Genomic DNA, 19,705 nt, shown 5'->3' on the forward strand with positions numbered 1-19,705 from the left:
GCGGGAGGAGGAGGGGGGAGGGGGGGATGGGTGGGGCCTGGGAAAGGGAAGGTCAAAGGTTAGTGGAGGGTGTGCAGGTTTCAAATGGAAGGTGTGGGGTCTTGCCCAGGGTTGCAGACAGATTCATGAATGGGAGGTAGGGTTAGAGTTTGGAGGGGAAAAGGGTGGCAAGGCAAGGAGGGTCAGTGCTAACTTCATGACGATTACGTTTGTATTCAATTTTTTTTTTCAGTTTTTTTTTTTCCCTTTTATGTGATTTTTTTTTGTCGTATTTTAATTTTATTTTACTTTTTACAACTGATTTGATGACACAACTTAGGCTCAGAGTAGTGGATGGCTGAATCTACTGCTGGTTGTATGGTAGGAGGATGGAGATGGAGAAAGGTGTTATGGGAGAAACTTTTACGTTTTCTTTGCTACATGAGTTTTTAACTTTATACACAATATAAATACATGGGGGAGGGGGGGGGGATAATAATGCCAATACATTGGTTTCAGTAATTATTCACTTTTTGTGCTCAGTTATGTACTGAAGGTTTGCAAGTATTGCTTGTAGTCATGTCTTACCCAAGTTGTCCCCAAATAACCTGGATTAAGTACGCGGCGTGTAGACTGCAGCTTCTTTGTAATTGTCATAGATTTGACAGTAAAATTGTGTATTACAATGTGGTATTTTGTGTTTAAAGTTATAAAATTACTAATTATCAGTCAAATACTAAACATTTTCAAAATGTTAGAATTTATCTTTCTTCAGTCAGTAAACAATTTATAAGTACACATAGACAATAGTAATGTTTAGTTAGATAATACTTGACTCATAGCAAGAAAGGTGCGTGTCTGTTCACGCAAATTAAAAATAATTGTTCACATCATACACTGTGGAGGCGTGGTCTGATGTGTGACCATAGCCTCATCAAACACACACACACACACATACACACACACACATACACAGTCACATACTCTTAACAATCACACTTACATACACACACAAGCACTGACATGCAGCCATATTTTATCTTGGGATCTGTCAGTGCGACACTGCAGCGAGAAAGCTCCACCCTCCTGTCACCTCAACCAATCAAAGACCCTCTTCACAGCTTCGGTGAGAAAAGGAGTGATACACTGATGATAGATCTGAAGGAAAAATAGAGAGGAAGGAGGGATAATTCCACCCAATTAAATAAGCAGAGAGAAGAATGAAGAGGAGGGTTTGTGAGGAAGATGCACTGTGTTGTTTCATGTCCATTTAGGACGCAGGAATACACAGCACATATTCCGGTAACCATCCTGTCATCCTTCTCTCTCACTATGGGGGTCAGTAACACACTCTTGCTGTGCTTCAATATGGTGTCTTAAGAGACTGGCTAAAAGCCATATGACTTGACGTGTATGTGTGTGTGTGTGTGTGTGTGTGTGTGAGTGTGTGTGTGTGTGTGACCACGCTCTGTCCACAATACACACACAAAATGAAACATTGCAAATCTTTTGTAAAAGAAGAGTGTGTCTGAGTGTAAGCGACAAGCTCCCCCACCACTTTAAATGAGTTTTCCTCTCAAGGAAGCCATATCTGCCCCTCCCAACCCATCCATTGCTCTGTCCACCCCCAATGAAACAGAATGCAAATGTCTCATTGCACTCGTCTGAACCTATCGTGGGGAAATAAGGGGAGGTGGGAGGGAAGGCTTGAGGTAATGGGGGAGGGGTAAAGAGGGGCATTGTGGAATAGTAATGAAGGGTAGTATTGATCTGAGTCACATGATCTTGAAACCAAAGGGACAAGGGAGGGTGCCTATTGGGTTGCCACTTAGATGTCTTCTATGAATGCCAATTTTTTTTTTTTCTCCCACAATGGAAAGGGAGGGGTAAAGGTACAAAAAAATAGATTAATAAAATAGAGGAAAAGAAACAAACTCTTATTTAAAATGTAAAAGTATAATACAAAAACAACAGCAACAAAAGCATAATAGTAATAAAAACGTTAGTGACTTTAAAGATGAAATAGTAGAAGTGTTAAGTAGTACTCGAAGTTATCTCTAATGACACAAAATAAATAAAAGCTGTCAGAGGAGAGGATGCAGTCGGGGCTCTCAGGTGAAGGAGGGTCGTTGCTCTCTCTCTCTGTCCCTCTCTTTCTCCATCTCCCCCTCTCCATCTCTCTCTCCCTCTCCCTGTCACCTCTCACTCCTCGCGGAGCTGCAAGCGGTAGCGGCTGTAGCGGATCTGGAAGAAGAGCCTCTCCAGCGGCGAGCGGCTCATCCCAGGGAGCCTGTAGTCCTCGCTCTGGCCCGTTCGGCGGAAGCCCAGCGACTCGTACAGCTTGTGAGCGGCCAACTTGACGGCCGTTGTGCCGAGGACCACGGCGGCGTAGTTGTTGCGCACGGCAAACTCCAGAACACGACGACCCAGTGCCTTTGCGATGCCTTTGCCGCGGTAGTGCGAGTCCACCGACATGCGTCGTAGCTCAACTGTGTTGTCATCCTCACGGCCCTGCGCCGCCACAATGCCAACCACACGTCCGTCGAGCACTGCCACCCAGAAACAGGAGCCTGACAGAGAGCAAGAGAAAATAAATTTGATAAAATTAAGTTTGTTTTATACAAGTTAAAGATAAACACTTCAAAATGTGGTTCAACATTTCCACTTTCTTGCCGAGAGATGAAGAAATCAATACTATTCCCATGTATGAACAGAAAATATGAAGCTACTGTCGTCAGCTGGTTAGCTTAGCTTAGCACAAAGACTGGAAATAAAGGGAAACAGCTAGCTTGGCTCTGCTCAGAAGTAACAGAATCAGAACAGTAAAACTATTGTAAAAACATTGTGGTTTAATTGACATGTTACATTTAATTTACTGTCATTCTGTAATTTCATTTTTGAGTGTTAGAGGTGCTGGTTGTTGGATTTTGTTACTTTTGGACAGAGCCAGGGTTGATGTTTCCCCGTTTCCAGTCTTTTAGCTAAGCTAAGCTAACCAGCCATATAGCTTCATATTTACCACACGGACATGGAAAGTGGTATCAGTCTTCTCATCTAACTCTCAGCAAGACTAGTAAATAAAGAAGAGTAAATAAGCTTGTTTCCAAAAATATCGAACTACACTTTCAAGATATGACAGTAACAAACAGGGCCTAAAGCCTCTCATCATGTGGTTCAGTAGTTTTATCACTGTAGTGTTTTAATCTTTTTGGGATCAATGAAAAATGTTTTTTATGTAGAAGAAGTGAAGTGTAGAGACCCTCACTCTCAGCCGCTCTTATACACTCAAGCTTGTGACCACATTTCAAAAAAAGTTGAGACCAAACACTTTCTACAGTTAAAGGTTTGATACTATCCGTTTAGCCTTGCAAACACGCCCTAATCAAATAGTAAATCTTATTTAACAAACTATGCAACACGAATGGCCTGCAAAAACAAAACTGATAGATGAAAGCAATGATCGGAGTGGCAAAGGGGATTGGATGAGGGTGTTTAGCGCCAAAAAACTCAAGTGAAAAAGAACGTCCTGTGTTTCCATTAGCAGTATGTTGGATGTCGTAATGGCTTAAATGCTCTGAGTGGAGAGAACAAGGGAGGCAGAACAGAATAAGGAAGGCAGGGAGTAGATAAATGAGGAGGGCAGAGACTAGTATCTGACTGATGGTTAATGGCATTAGCCACTCAGTTAGACGCTGCTGATTAAAAGCAGAGGCATGACAGAGCGGTCGCTTTGGTCTCACAGTGTGGTGGAGCAGAGGCACAAATGATAGAAAAAGACAAATTTTTGTCAATTAGGGGGGGAAAAAATCCATTTCCAGGTTTAGATGGTCATTTGTGTTACAGGAACTGATTCTCATTTTATATAAACACCGCTCTGTAATTTAAAAACAGGCAGGAATAAAACATTTTTACAGTGACTCATACTGTGTAAAGGACTTGCTGTGCCCCACAGTTAATACATCAGACACTCAGACAGGTACTGGTGACAGACAGACAGACAAATAAAAAGACTAACACACACACACAGACAGACAAACAAGGTTAAACCAATACAGATAAAATGTCAGCAGACAATGCTCCTCCACCAGAGTACCACTGAGAGCTTGAATATCAACCCGTTTTAATATCAATCTATATTCGTTCTGCAGTTTGTAGTCCGTTCACTTTGACACTGAGTGATTATGTTTGTGAATTCTTCACGGTTTTCACATTTAACAAGAGTTTTTAGGACAAAACGATGTGATAAAGAGCTGCAGAACACCTTCAGTATCACCTTGTCTTATGTTTAGTGCTCCCTAAAGAGCAAAAAAAATCCCTCAGTTATTCAAAGTCCCCAAGTTACTCTGACTCAGCACATCTACAAAAACTCCGCTGGTTCATAAGGTTAAATAGCGTAGGGAAAAATGTCACAAGTAAGTAATGTTACGGGGTCATCGTGCTTCTTTTGAAATCGTCCTCCTTTGAATTTTAATCAGGCGTTTTTTAAACGAGGATTGAAACCAGCGCGGCATGTAGGTGTGTGCCCTCGCTTTACCGATCGTAATCTTTCAAGGAAAATGACCCTCTCATCCTCCTGTTTTTATTACATAACCATGTTCAAATAGCCTTTCTATCAATGTCAGTCATATTTACGGCATGTGGTGGCAGCGATTACATGATTTTGTACTAAAAATGCCATCTGTTTGTTATAGATAAAGTAAATCTGACTCTGCCGTGACTGGCAGAAGGTGACGGTAAAAACCTGTCTGTCCATGAACTCTGAATCCTAATTCTCTCTATAACTTTCTCTTACTGTCTTAACGTCTTCTCTCTTTTATTTCTGCTCAATCTCCTGTTCTTACACACACACACACACACACACACATATACATACAGGCGGTGACATTAACATCATGCTTCTGCCAGATTCCCGTGTGTCAGGAGGGATTTCATGCCCCTGCAAGCCCGTGTTAAGCTGATCCTGAGGCTTCTGTTACTGAATCAAACGACTGTCATATGTAGGTTGCAGCGGCAAACAGGCAAGTAGTACTCCCTACGCTGATAGCTAGACGGAGGTAAGGCGTCACCAGGAGAGTGTGTGTAACCAGTGTTTCACTAATCTCTTAGGGAAGTTGTGATTTTGAATTAAATGCAGGAAGATTCATAGCTATCTAAAGTGCTGAAAAGCTCCACCCGAAACATCCCAGATAACAACAAAGCATCAGATGACCCCAGTTGAGATGTTATAGATTCACCCTAATGGCCAAATAATAATTATTGTAATTTTGGTGACAGATGCCGGTGGGAGAACTCCGCACACACAAAGTGAGCGATCAAAAATTTAGTTGTGTTCACTGTCTCCGAAGAAATGTAGGTCAGGTCATAACATTTCTGGTCATTAAGTCCGTCAAACATGAAGAGAATTAAGAATGAATTGCTCGTTACCATTCGGGGTCATCAAAGTGTGAAGTTGATTATGTGGAGCTTTGACTAACGGAGGATCATTTAAGTGATTGTTTGCATGCTTCAGATGTGCAAAGTTGTAAGCGGTCACACGGCCTTCACTAATACTATGCAATGATGTTTCATTATAAGCAGATGTCAAAGCTGCACTGTCAACTGCACTCTGTCGGCATTATTATGCTCGTGCATGTGTGTGAGTGTGAGTGTGAGTGTGTGTGGGAGGGGGGGGGTTATGCTTCCATAAAGCCCTCCTGACCATCTGTCTGAACTGAGCCCTGTGCCAGGAATGAGGACAGCACAGGAAAGCACGCACTCCGCCTATCAGAATGTGTGTATTACTTAACAGCACGTCTCAAAAAGATCACTTGGATCACATCAAACAACGAACGTTCGATATCGTGATATGAAACCAGATATCGTCTTAGATTTAATATCGTGATATGTCATAAGTGTTGTCTTTTCCTGCTTTTAAAGGCTGCAATACAGGAAAGTGATGTCATTTTCTAAAACTTACCAGACTGTTCAGTTAGTCATTATACCCACATTACTGATGATTATTTATCAAAAATCTTATTGTGTAAATATTTTGTGAAAGCACCGATAGTCATCCCTACAATATTGTTACAAGATCGATATTGAGGTTAAAAATATGGTGATATTTGATTTTGTCCAGATCGCCCAACCCTACAATGAACCACAGTGGAAAAAAAAACAAATATTACATCTGTCTTTGCCCCTCCTCCCCCTCTGACTCTGCTTTTCCTCTGAAAGCTAAGAAGAGTATATTTACCACTAAGCTTCCTGACATCACAATTCAAGGAACCTCACATCTGCTGCATCTGACACTACTACTATTAAACTGAATGGTTTTAATGTCCTATCAGTATTTCTGCTGGGAACTGCACTTCCAGGAGATAGGAAGATAGAAAGAGATAAAATAGAAAGAACAAGAGGGAGATTGAGAAAGTTATAGGAGGCGGGAGAGTGTTTTATTTTAAGAGAAAGTAGAAACAGAGAGGGTTTAGACCCCGTCAAGTCTTCACAGCTGCAACTGAAATGTCATGTTTAATGAAAATAAAGGGAGGTTTGTAAGCAGAGTGTCACCAGTTAGAATCAAAACGCCGACTGAGAAAAAGTGTTTACAGTCACCATAAAACCTCTCTTGAGCAAGGCACTTAACTTTTAACTGCCTCAGTGATGCTGTGTGAATATGAAATGGATTAATTAAAGGTTTATTAACATTCCTGTCAAACCAGCGCCTAAGATACGATATGTTTAACACCTGCGTGAATGTGAATTTTAGCTTTTTAGCATTAATAACTGCTGGTGAAACAGGCTGCGGAAATCTCTCTTTAGCAAGTTAAACAGACGGAGCAAGATGATCGAAATAAAGGCTGAAACTGATGAATGTTTTCATTATTGATTCATTATTTTCTCAATGAATCATTTTGTGAGTAATTATAATTTCCCAGAACCCGAGGTGACTAGAGATATTCAGTTTACTATCATACAGGAGACAAAAAGATGGATGGAGACATTATTATGTCATTATTAGTTAAACAAACAACTAAAACAAGTCTGTAATAAACAAATTATTGTTTTCTTCTTTAATTATCAGTCCTGCACCACAATACTGATTCAAAACACCACGTGGAAAGAGGGAAATGAGTAAGACTGTCTTCCGAAAAGACCTTTTTTTTCTGTGATGCTTATGAGCAATGCACTAAGCCTCCTGTTGCTCCAGCACAGTAGCTCATCGCTTAAAGGGGAACTCCACCGATTGATCGATTGGAAATAAACACTACAAGTGAAGTTACCAGACCTCTAAAGCCCACTCCTCACCTCTGCTTGAGTCTAGCAGCTTGAGGCTACATTAGCTGCTACTAGCATAACACACCCAGCTGTCTGACTGAACTGTCAACAGTCAAATTGCATTGTGGGTAATGTAGGCAGCATCTCTGGTTCTACTGCACTGATTTTATCCTTTTTTTTAAACCGAGAGTCCGACAATGTTATAGGTATGCGATGCTTAATCAGTGTGGTGCTCTTTGATACAGTGGTAATACATGAATAATATATGATAATGCACCACTGATGTTTTGTTGTGTAACTGAGGCCAGAAAGTCATATTAATGTGCTTAATCACTCAGAAAAAAGGAGTTAGAAAAAGAGGGGAAAGAGGGACAATGAAGAAGAAGTCATTCATCTGTCCTCTCTAAGAGAAAGGGAGGGAGGCATCTGTGTTAACAGTAATAGTGATGAGCCTGAAAGGATCCATTATTGCTGCTAGGGCATACAAACCCGAAAGGGGGGGGGGGGCGGGGGGGGGGACAGAGAATCTACCATTATTACAGAGGGGGATGGGACCTAAAGAATACAGATGATCTCAAGACAAGAAATAAATCACGGCAGAGAGTGAAGACGAGAAGGAGAGGAAACGCTTTGAACCCTGGAAATCATTCAGAAGGATTCTCTCACAAGCAAAAATCTGATTACTGCACCCTTAATGCGACAGATCGAATTTCTTTAACTACTTTACAAGGATATTAATATGTCTTCATGCATGTGTGTGGGAGTGTGAAATCTTGGCTGATGTTATGATATGAACCCTGCACAAAAAAAACACACAAAAAAAAAAACGCACACACTCTCAAACACACACAAGGGGGGGCATACACAGGAATAGTTTATGGTGTCTAATGAGATTATTCTCTTTTCCTTCAGATGAAACCTAGAGGGCTAATTCAGTTGATAAGCGTTCAGTCTAGACGCCGCCTCTCTGCGCTGTAGTTCACTTCTCTGTGAGCTCAAACGCCGTCCTGAGCACTCCGTGGGTGTAAGCTCTGACAAAGGCTCATAAGTGGCTTGACTCTATTCTCTGTGTGTTGTTGCTATTTGCTCTGTGCTCCAATAACGAAGCAGCAAATTAATTTGGTTATTTGTGTGTGTTATTTTTTTTTATATCTCTGCGCAGCACGTGTGTCATTGTTGCAGGGTACATTAAGCAGCGGTGATTTATGTTTCAGGAGTGGTTCTGAAACGGTTGCATCCCCGCATAATTAATGTGACCATGTGAGGTGTTAAATGGCAAATAGGCCTCTGGCGATGATATCAGCACCTGATATACACGTGGTGTAACATCAGATTGTTAAAGCATCATTCTCTATCATAACAATTCATTGTAACCACAATTTTGTCACTTTCTTCACTAAAAAGACATGCATGTTGTGCTTTGAAGGAGCTGAGTAAAAAGCAGCTATTTTTCACATTCATATATATCTTTTATAATATATCATCTTCAACTGTGAGCGATTATTTTGCACTGCTTTAATGTTAGAGCATGTAGACAGGAAGCTGCAGCTAGCTAGCAAAGAGCGAACAAGGAAGCGGTACACTGAGAGATTTTTCATTTAAATAGGAAATAGTTTAGATGCTTTTGAAGCTGTTTTTTTTATATATACAACACACTCTCCCTTCTTCATGTCCTTCCATACAGACACACCCTCCTCCTCAGGTCAGAGTGCATGCTGGGAGTATGGATTAGCCTGTCACATGTAAGCCAAACATCAGCAGTTTTTTTTCCCCTCCGTCAGGGACAAATGAGGGCGAGAGGAGGTGACCGTCAAGACGCACTTTAGAGATACAAACACACAACAGTGCAGTTGCGGAAAATGAATTATTCATGTGTATTGAAGCCTGGATTTACAGTAGGAGAGGTCTTAACATCAACTTGGCCTTTAAGCCAAACCCGATATGCAAAAGAGACTGACGCATTGACCTGTGTGCTGTCACGATTAACCGAGGCTCACGCGCCCATACAACGTGCACGCTTCTTTAGCGAGTCCATTAGCTCAGAGGAACTCATTATCCGGCCCTTTACTGTTGCTTTTACTGCCTTCCTGCCCGTCAACGCGTCTATGCATGTTGTTTGTTTGTATGCAAGTGTGCAGGTACATGCTCACATTTTACACACATACTACACTTTACTGTGTGCATGCCATTGTTCACATGTACAGCTTTACTACTGCAGCCAGGGCTTCTCTCTCTCTCTCTCTCTCTCTCTCCCCCTCCTCATTTCTGAGGTCAAAGGCCACCACACCGGGATTTACACCAAGATGCAGAATGCGAATCCAGCCTGTTACGTCTAAAAAGCACATTTAATCTCTAGCGCGCACATGTAATCACTCGCATGTCAATAACTAACTTACTAACAAAGGCTTTAAAATCGCTTCTCGGTGATGATCAGACATGTGATTGGTCACAAGAGACTCAACACAGTGAGAAAAACGCACAACGCTGCAATCAATGATGCTGCTGTTGACACGTCATCTGGTCTCTCCAATGAGTGTCTTTGTTCTTGTATTGATTTAAGCATAATGTGAAACAAAGGCTGAGGGCGTCATTAATGTTTGGCTCAGCTTCCTCTAAACGCTGAATAGACGAGAGATACACGTGTTCACAGACATACAGAGGACATCTGAGGTACTGGACTACTGAGGCCTCGAGTTTCTCACATGTACAGTCTGGGAACAGCAGTCAGCCAGTGGTGTAAAGGATCTTTTGGAGTGCCAATAATCTAAAAGTATGTGGTTTAGATGTAAATCCACTACCTTTGTGCTTAGATATGTCCAAAAATGTACAACAAATAAGTTTTATTTGTAGTGTTGCCTCATGGTTAAAGGGATAGTTTGACATTTTGGGTAAAATTCATATTTTCTTTATGCTAAGCTAAGCTAACCGGCTAAAAGTTAGCTGCAATTTATTTTAATTACTGATTATTTATGTCATTTCTTGTTATGATTAATCAATTAATTGTTTGGGCTCTAAAACAGAAAATAGTGAAAATGCCCATCACAGTTTCTTAGAGTTCAAGGTAACATTTCTTTCTCTGACCAACGGTCCAAAAAGACGTTTACGTTGCAAGGATATAAAACAGAGAAAAGGAGTTAAGTTGGAGAGGATGATATAACAAATATTTGGCATTTTTTCCTTGAAAAATTACTTAACTTGTTAAACATTTATCAAAACAGTTGATAGTTGCTATTATCGACTATTTATTTTTCAGCATAACATTCTACCTCACTGTGAATTTTACAGTTTGTGAACTTTTACAGTCTCCTAAATGTTGCTTTTCTGCTCAATCCGTGTCATTCTGTCGACAGTGAAAAATTAAACGACTAGTTTGTAATCCTGTTGCAGTAACTGTCCGTAGCTTCTGATAAATGAATGAATGAATAGTAAATTACATTTCGTTTGTCTTTTCTCAGCTTTTCAAGAGACTTGAAGGCTCTTTCGTTTCCTGGGAGGAAACATCACTTCCTCTGTGCCAAGATGATGGATAACCCAGTTGGCCGCTGCACAGCCTCCCCTGCACCTTCAGCGTAGATGAGGAAAAGAGGAGGAGGAGGAGGAGCGATACAGGTGGGAGAGAAAGAGAAAATGATGTTGCAGCTCTTATCTACTGTTTGGCATATATAACCAGAACGACTCATTAGCTAATAAAATGCCTCACAATTGGTCACCTGTTAACATCGGGACTCATGATTTGTCACCAGAGAGAAAACCGCTACATCTTTGACATTTAGTTTAGAGTTTAGTCGAAGGGAACGAGGGTTGGATGGCAGAGGAGAGGGTGGAAGGAAGGGATGCCTTATTAATCTGAGGTGCTTCAGCTGACGAGTCTGAAATATCCCCCAGGAGATTACTATGCCTGTGTGCTAACCAGCGAACTCTTCATTTCTCTCTCTTTCTCACCAACATACGAAATATATCTTTTATAGTTGAGGATCACACCCCTCCCCCAGATGCCCCCGTTTTCTATCTAGCACTCACTTCCTCGCTTCACATATCTTCCCTTTCTCTCTCTCTCTCTCTCTCTTTCTCTCTCTCTCTCTCTCTCTCTCTCTCTCTCTCTCTGTCGTTCAGAGCTAAAATAAGCACAGCAGGTACTGGTGGAGGAAGCTGCTCCCTCCGCTGGAACAGAGCAAGCTCAAACTCATCCCACACACACACACACACACACACACACACACACAGAGCTACAGTGAGACTGACCGGCAAGTATTATAATGGTCTCATGTCTTTATGAGACTCTGCAGTGGTCATGACGCCTCATTAAACAGCCAGTATTACTGAGTGGGTATCACTTCCACATGGGGGAAGGTTTGGCTCAGTGTATAGTGTCACCCTCATTATATTATATTCACTTTTTAGGCACTAAGCTGCTCCACAGTGACCTACAGTGATTGAGCAAGTAAAGAGTACAAAGGAGGAGGAGATTCATCCACCTACTGTTTGAACACGAGGGGAAACCTCCATCTTCCTGTATTTATTTTCATTTTATTTGATTTGTAAGGGACCATGTACAATATAAAACCTAAATGTTACCATTAGATTAGATTGAACTTTATTGTCTTTGCACTTTTGCAAATTTGTTTATTGCTAATGCACAGTTGTATTTGATATATTGTACCAGAGTTAACGTGAAGCTAATTTTAATCTGCAGTTCCTTCACATTATATGTTTAAAATATGGGTATCTTTGTTCATCCTTTGCCTTTTTTTTTGACCCTGTGGAATTATGGGCGGTATGGGTGTAACTCAGACATTAATTTCCTATGAAGGGAGCGAACAACTGTGTAAACACGCCTTTGATGAGATCAGTGGTGACATGAACAGGTCCAAATGTTCTGCAAATGAGCACAATAGTAAAAAATTTTGGCTACATGTTCTAAACAAATGGTCCGGCCCAAGTCAGCTCTAGCTTGCTCCTTTGAATAGACTCTAGAAATCTTCAGATTGTATTTTTTTTAAATAAATTGTCCATAGATTCTAATTAGACAAAATGAAATTAAGAAAGTCTTTAAATACAACATAGATTTCCATTCACACACATTCGCACATCTAATGAAACTGCCACAAACTAGTTATGTATGGTCTGTATCTAATATCATGTCTACACAGCAGCAGCTTCAGTCTTAAGTCAGCGTCTACACAGGATACATTCAGGAACAATAAGGGGTGTAGGTCACCCACATTTTGGCAGCGTCCAGAATCCAATACACAGTCATTGTAAAACAAAGGTAAATAGACTTGAAGCCTAAAATTACTCTTTGGACACACAGGTTAAGTGCGAGTAAAACATGGCCCGTTACGTCGCCTGTGTAGACTAAACTATCTTCTGTCAGACGAATGCGAGACGGACGACTGAAAAACACAACTGAAGCATTTCCTGTGTAGATGGATAGGTGGAAGGTGGAAGACCTAATCGTGTTTAGCATGTTCACACAGTAAAAACGGTTGTTTTGTGTTCTAAATTAAGCCGCTGTGTTCGTACTTAGTAGACTGGTCAGTGGAATTTTTCTGAAATTTTTGCACAGCCTTGTTTATGACCACACGAAACGCTGATGCCTGCAACTCGTCAACAATGTAATGTGATTGCAGGTCGTGGTCAAGCTCGAGTATAATTGAATTTGGTCAGTTTTTCTTAGGAACTCGCAAGTCTTGTCTCTCTCGTGTGGGCACTCATCTATCTGATAATACGACCACATGGATTAATAAATATGCGTATTAAGATTTTCCAGCGCAGAGGTACAAAGAGATTAGATGAATACAGTACAAGGAATTAGGGTCAACAGCTCAAATGGCGTTTTGTGATTTAAATGGAGGAAACTCCCTCAATAGTTATGAGTCTTCTGTCAGTTTCGCACTGAATATGCACAGCAGTCGTTAACATATGATTGGCGGACACTTGATTGCCAGACTGACTCATTATTGGTTTATCGCCTCCAGTGAAGGAGAGAGAAAGATAAGGAGTAGTCAGCTTGTACAAAGAGATTTGTGCCAGCAGATATTACAATTCCATTGATTTTAATTTGTCAAGCTCATATTGAACTATTGAATTTAGATAATAGATTTTTAGAATTAAACTCAATACGGGTCAATTAGAGTGCTTGCTGTATCAGCTGCTGTTTATGTTAAAGTAACAAGCTTATAGGCTTTTTTTACAGCTATATACATTTATGCTACTGACCATTGTTCCTTCAATTTGCTTTACAACCTCTCCGCCTACACACACACACACAATCACACACACACACTTTATTACGGGGCAAATGAAAGAGATGACAGCTGGCCTTAAGTGGCAGCAGAGTGAGTGATCACAACACACACAGAGGAGATAAGAGTATTGATTGGCGTAGTCGTGGCATGTGGACAGGGATATGTAGCCGCTTTCAGCTCTATTACGGTTCGCCTTCTGTCAACCTTCTTCTTCTTCTATTACCCAAACAGCCTAGAGTCAATGTCCACTTATAAAGAGTTTGTTCAATTTAAATTTTTTGCTTGATTGTCAAAAAAATCTAAAGAACGGGTCACACTGTTCTCTGTGTTTGAGTCCGTTTTTCTTTCTGCACTTAAAGCAGCATTTCTCCTATAAGCTGATTAATCGCCGAGTTGCAGAAATACAACATTTACATTTTTCGATGCTCTAAGTGATCGTCAAAACCAAGACATCTCAGTTATTGGACGCCGATTAAATTAAGGTTCAAGTGCCAAAAGATGAAGCTTCACACATTTCTCTCCCTAAAGACAACACACTGACACACACACAGCACATGCAACCATTTACCACTTCTGACATCAACACATCTTTATACCCTTGTTACGCCTTAACACCTTAAGCAGGTATTTTTGTGTCTTTATTGTCACTGTTATGTTATTTCTGGATGTCAGACATTTTTACAGAAGAAGCACTTTGTCCTGTCGACGTGCAATATTGGCAGAGATGTTTAAAGTTTTCCACCTTATCGTTAATTTCCAACTTTTTTCACTTGTTCCTACAGTGTTCAAGTTGAGGACACTGCGCACTGAGATGTTTCAGATGTGTCAGGGAAAATTTTTCTGCTTGCCTGACAGAAATACGCTGGCACTATCTCAAATATACCATTACGAAAAAAGAACAAACGTGCAATGGCTAATTTTGTGCAGGTTGGAAGATTCAGCTACGCTAAAGTGCTTCCGTTTGCTACTTGTAGACACTTATGGAAGCCAATTTGCAAATGAAAAATCGCACAAAGAAGAAAGAATACAAGATGTATTTTCACCTGCCACACTCTGGTATGTCTCTATTCAACATTTTCTTTGAACCACTATCTGAAAACATGGCAGAAAGATTTTTTGGGTTGATTCTCCCACTGACATTAACGAAAAACAGGCTTAAAAGCCCTCAAAACTTGGTTTCAGGTATTATTTATCAAGAGTGCAAAAGTTAAAAACTGTTAGCTAGGTGTGGTTTGATTAAGCAAACAACCCCACAGCTGCAATCAGACGTTGATTCAAATGTTGCTGAATTCTGATTGGTGCAGGGAAGTACATGACATCACCTTTGTCCACCCGAGCCCCGCAACTTTAAACCAATAACAACACAAATCCCTCACGTACGATAACCAAAACTGCGCTAACTTTGGCAGAAAATTCTGTTTTCATGTAGGACTCAATCGCTCGCAGTAAGAAACTGATTGAGAAAATATGTTTTCTGGATCCTTTAAGTTCAACAAGTTCTCCGCTGTATGCCAAATGATGTATTCTGCACATAATCGCCCACTCCTACGTGCCACATGCCATGCCATCCTGCACACGCTTCACACAAAAAAACAACACACACACCGCAACAAATGACAGTGACGTCAGCGGTGCCTCTCCATCAGGACTGCATGTTGGTGCCCAGGTGTTCATCCCCCTGGACCCATTCAGTTTGCATGGATATAATCATTAGCATTGTCCAAGAGCAGTGGTGCCTGACCCCCTCTAAACCATCACAGCCCTGCAGCAATAATGGGAATGCTAAATTGCAATTGTGTATGCAGTGGATTACCAAGCCAGAGGGCACAATGTCTGAAAGAAAGAGACAATGAGGGGGCAATTGACTGGCTTAACTAACACCTGCTTTTTATATTGGCCACGTGGTTTGGGTTAACAGGGGATAAATGCGTCCAAGATGTTACAGGGCAGGGGGGGAATGTGTGAAGTGTGTCATATGTTTGCGGTTGACTGTCACTCACATCCAAAACGACTAAACTCCTGAGGAGGGATGAATAGTTTGACTCGAGGTAAATCGATTTTTTTTTTTCCCCCAAATTAGAAGCTTTAGTGGAGGAAATGAGCCTTGGAGACACCGAGTGTACAGCAGAAAAGTGTATCAGCAGTTTCCTCCGTGCGATCAATAAGTCCTGTGATGCACATACACACACACACATACACACACACCAACCCCCGCCCGCCTGTGACCAAGTGAAGCTCAGAGTGGAAGCAAGTGGGGGGGGGGGGGAGCAGTTGGAGAAAGAGACAGGGAGGAGGGGTGGGAAAGAAGGGTGAAAGAGGAAAAGGAAATCAGAGAGACGACCTGCATATTTAATGACTTGCCTCTGCATCGCCTGAAGACTCTCTAGAAGCAGCCACGTTTTAAAGCGTCACTCACTCTGCCTTTCATGTTGTTATTTGGAGGATTTTGTCTTTTATTGCCCCGGCTGAACTTTTTAAAGTACAAATAGAGTGTTTTATACGTTCTCTTTATCGCCATCCCTCTTGATTTTCCTCATAAAACAACTCTGGTGGTGGAGCATTGCCGACTGACGAACCAGATAACGCTAATTATTCACACTAAAGTGAGAACACTGAGGTTTGTCCCTTGTCTTACCTGTGGGTTTCATGTAATAAGCCTCTATGTCAGCCATGTCCGTGTGCAGAGCACAGTCCAGATAACTCTGGATAACTTTCCTGCTGTAGTAGTAGCGCGCACCCATGAGAATGAGGGGCGCACAGCAGGTCAGCGTGACGGATTTGGTCACGAAAAAGCACATTACTATGGAGAAATGGAAGAAAAATAAACGAAACCTGTCAGAAAAGAGAATCACATGTTTGATTTTGGCAGAATTTGAACCCCACACAGACACAGAAGAGGCAATATGACATAAGCATCAATGAATGCAGCAGTTTCATCACATAACAGTAGAATATCAACAATGATCAAGAGACATTAGGATTAGTTTCACACAAGGCAGCAGAATAACATTCATCAGTTTGAAGGAAGGCATATCAGTGTAGCTGCAGGAGCACAAAATCTGACAAGATAAATCTTGAGGTTTCAGTTGAGACTTTGTTAGTATTGAATTCTTCAAACCAGTTTAGTCCATATTGGAGTAATTAGTCAGATGTGACGCTGGGGGGCGCAAAGGGGAACACAAACAAGCAGGCTGGATGCTGCATAGCATGTTGTTGTGTGGCATGCAATAACCCACTAGTTAGTTTACTCCACTGCACCCCAGCGTGGCGTGAAACCTCAGCGCGTCACACTTTATTAAAGAAAGTCTAACTATCCAAAAAGAAACAATCAGACCGCACTGAAAAATAATTTGTTTGGGAGATTTTACAGGCAGGACAATCACGTTAGGCTATATATGTCTTGCATGAGTCTAATTAAAGCCAAAATAAATTAAAAAAACGCCAAAACTTTATATGGTTTGAGTTGGAAACAACTTGTTTGATTTCTACGGGACGTGAGGCTTTAATATGCGCCGGCAACACCGACAAAAGCCGTGCGAGACCAGTGCATGACTGGCGCATTGGCTGCTGTGCAGAGGCGGGGGAGGGAGGAGGGGGAGGAGGGGGAGCGCCCGCACGCTGCGTGTGCGCGCCGCAGGGGGGGAGGATTTTAATGTGTGTGTTGGGTTGCGCGGGGGAGTGCTTTTTGGGTACGTGCGCGCACCCTGTGGGCCAATCCTCAAAATTCATTCACTCATTCATTCACGGCACCGGTATGTCATCACATCATCAGCAGACCCGCCGGTTATACACATGCACCATGCGCCTGGCCATGCCTTTTGTTGCATGATGAGCAACATGCCGGTGCGTGCCGGGGGGTAGGGGGGTAAAGGAGGGTAAGGGGAGGTTTGGGAAGAATGCCGCGCTGGCACTTCAAGTGTTGCAACAGATTTCTACTTAACTGTAGCTATACATCACCTACAGGGCTATATGGTGCAGAGAAATGTTATTTGTGTGGGATTTAAAACAAGTTCCTCAAATAAATCACAGAGGGATGCAAACATCAAACAGAAATATGCGCCTACACTGTGACATGAGCTGTGAAATAATTCCTTTGTAGAAGATTAATGTTAGTGGTTATATTTAAGTTTTTACATCTTAAGAAAAGTGTTTCTGAAGCCTGTTGTGGGAATAAATACGCCCGCAAAAGGCGACGTGATGCATTTTCTCTGCCTACATGATGAAAAGTAATAAAGGTACTTACCTGTCAGAAGAGCATATAAAAACTGGGTCTTGGGCTGCTGCCTGAGCCCCCTAAACGCCGTGTTGGGTATCCTCTCCATAATACCCTCGTAAAAGATGCGGCGCACCTCCTCTTGATCCCCGCGCTCGAACTCGCGGATAAAAACCGCATCTTTCCTCACATCCTTGGCCTCGCTGGGGTTCAGAGCCGCGCTGGACGGAGGAGAGCTCCACATGATCGACTCTTTTTTGGTCCCAGGTATAGCATCGTGTTCGTCCGCAACAATTTTAGTCTCGCAAACCATTTTGGGAGACGAAAAATGCATGCAACTGGCCGCAAAAAAACAACTACAGTTCGGAAAAAAGGGGGAAAGAATGAGAGTGAAAATGGATGATGCGTGAGGTTTTCTTAAAAAACAGAGAAACGATGAAGGGGATAAGACGAAGGGGGATGTTCTGCTGCAACCCTGAGCGTTTCTGACGACCAAGACTTGCCGGCGTGAGTCAAGCAGTATTTATAAGCGGGCAGGGCGGGTAGATTCAGGTTCAGGGGTTGGGGTGGTCCTCTCGCTGCACAGATTGGTGGAAGCGGTGCGCCGTTAGATGCTGATGGACGAGGGAGGAGGGAGAGATAAAACAGAGCCGCTCTCTCTCACTGCATCTGAGCAGGCTTATGTGTGTATTTTGAGGATGTGGGTCTATGAGGGGGGAGGGTGGGGGGGTTGCGCTGGTGAGATTGCGTAGAGAGGTTGTTTCTGAGCAGTCTTCACGATGTCTTACAATGAGGAGGATCCCCGGTTTGTTTGAGATACCGTGGCTAGAAAGGATGCGATACGCAGCACAAAGGCGCAAGGTAAAGAGAGGGCGATGCGTCAAACAGGAAGGAAATCCTCGTGACAGGGCTACTGCAGCTCCTTAGACGAATAAAAAATAAGTTCATAATAACTTTTTATTCAGGTCTATAATTAAATTCGAGGTGAAAATGCTTCGATGTTGCCTTGAAACTCCTGAATGACTTCACATCTCCGTTGTTGCGCAGATAAATAGGCTACTGTGACAATAAGGGGGAGGAAAAGACTGATGTAAGACATAAATTAATATGCTGATATAAATCGACATTAAGAGGACATTACCAAGCCTTAAATTCAGCTGGTAGTCGCCCTAATGTCTGGGCAGTGGTTGCACATCACAGGCGCACAGTGGGGCTGTGTGCAGCCTCCTCCGCCTGTTGACTGACAGCTCTGCTGCAGTGCAGTGATTCCTCCACGGCTTCCCTTCGCTTTGTCACCCCGCTCCTGTCATACATCAGTCCCGACACGGAGATTATCTGGCTTTTACTGCGCATCTGAAACTTCCCATTTGCCCATCTGTCGGCGACTAACACCGTATAGAAGTAACAGCGGCGACAAGTACCGGCTTTACGCACGACTGTGGCGGCACTGGTGGTGATGACGATGACGATGATGCTCGATCCGGTCCTTTGTTGTCCCTCTACACTCCCTGTAATTAATCGTGACTGTTATTACACAGAGTCACAAACAAGTACTGTCATTATTTGTTTGTGTGTGTGTGTTTTATTATTTTTTTATTATGGCACAACGTTCTTTAATGGTCAGGGGATGAAGTTTACATTTACATGTAATGAAAACAGTGTGATTTCCCTTCACAAATGAGGAAAAACTCATATGAAGATGCTGGATAACAATAGGGCCCATGTCCATATCACTGTAGCCAATATTGCGCATCACTGTCATGCAATATGAATATCATCCTATAAAGTTCGCCTTGGCACTGAAATGAAGAAAACTGGATTTAATATTTTCATTGAAGCCCACAGAACATATGAGAATGTTTTTTGGCTCTAAATCTGAGACTTCCTTGAGGAAGTGTTGAACCTTGCAGAGTCACAGTCGCATATGTATAGCAAAACTAGTTTGAACTGGATCATCTGAGGCAACCTGCTATTGATAAGGCTGCATCTACCCCCCACTCCCGCCTCCGTT

General features: G+C 42.1%; 2 protein-coding genes across 2 annotated transcripts in view; one reads left to right on the forward strand and one right to left on the reverse strand.

Annotated features, from left to right (window-relative positions):
* The window catches only part of nelfa (negative elongation factor complex member A), a 65,608-nt gene that overhangs the window by 6,418 nt on the left and 39,485 nt on the right, over nt 1-19,705 (forward strand). The window contains exon 3 of the mRNA XM_042402419.1: nt 10,689-10,842. The gene's annotated coding sequence lies outside the window, so the exon portion shown is untranslated. The remainder of the gene's footprint in view (nt 1-10,688; nt 10,843-19,705) is intronic.
* Nucleotides 52-18,391, reverse strand: nat8l (N-acetyltransferase 8-like). Its single transcript, XM_042402426.1, has 3 exons — nt 17,725-18,391; nt 16,117-16,281; nt 52-2,549 (listed from the first exon to the last, which is right to left on the reverse strand). Exons 1-3 carry the CDS (start codon nt 18,026-18,028, stop codon nt 2,182-2,184), a joined length of 837 nt encoding a protein of 278 aa, XP_042258360.1. The 5' UTR covers nt 18,029-18,391; the 3' UTR covers nt 52-2,181.

The sequence above is a fragment of the Thunnus maccoyii genome, chromosome 22, assembly GCF_910596095.1.
Source record: "Thunnus maccoyii chromosome 22, fThuMac1.1, whole genome shotgun sequence".
Taxonomy (NCBI): domain Eukaryota; kingdom Metazoa; phylum Chordata; class Actinopteri; order Scombriformes; family Scombridae; genus Thunnus; species Thunnus maccoyii.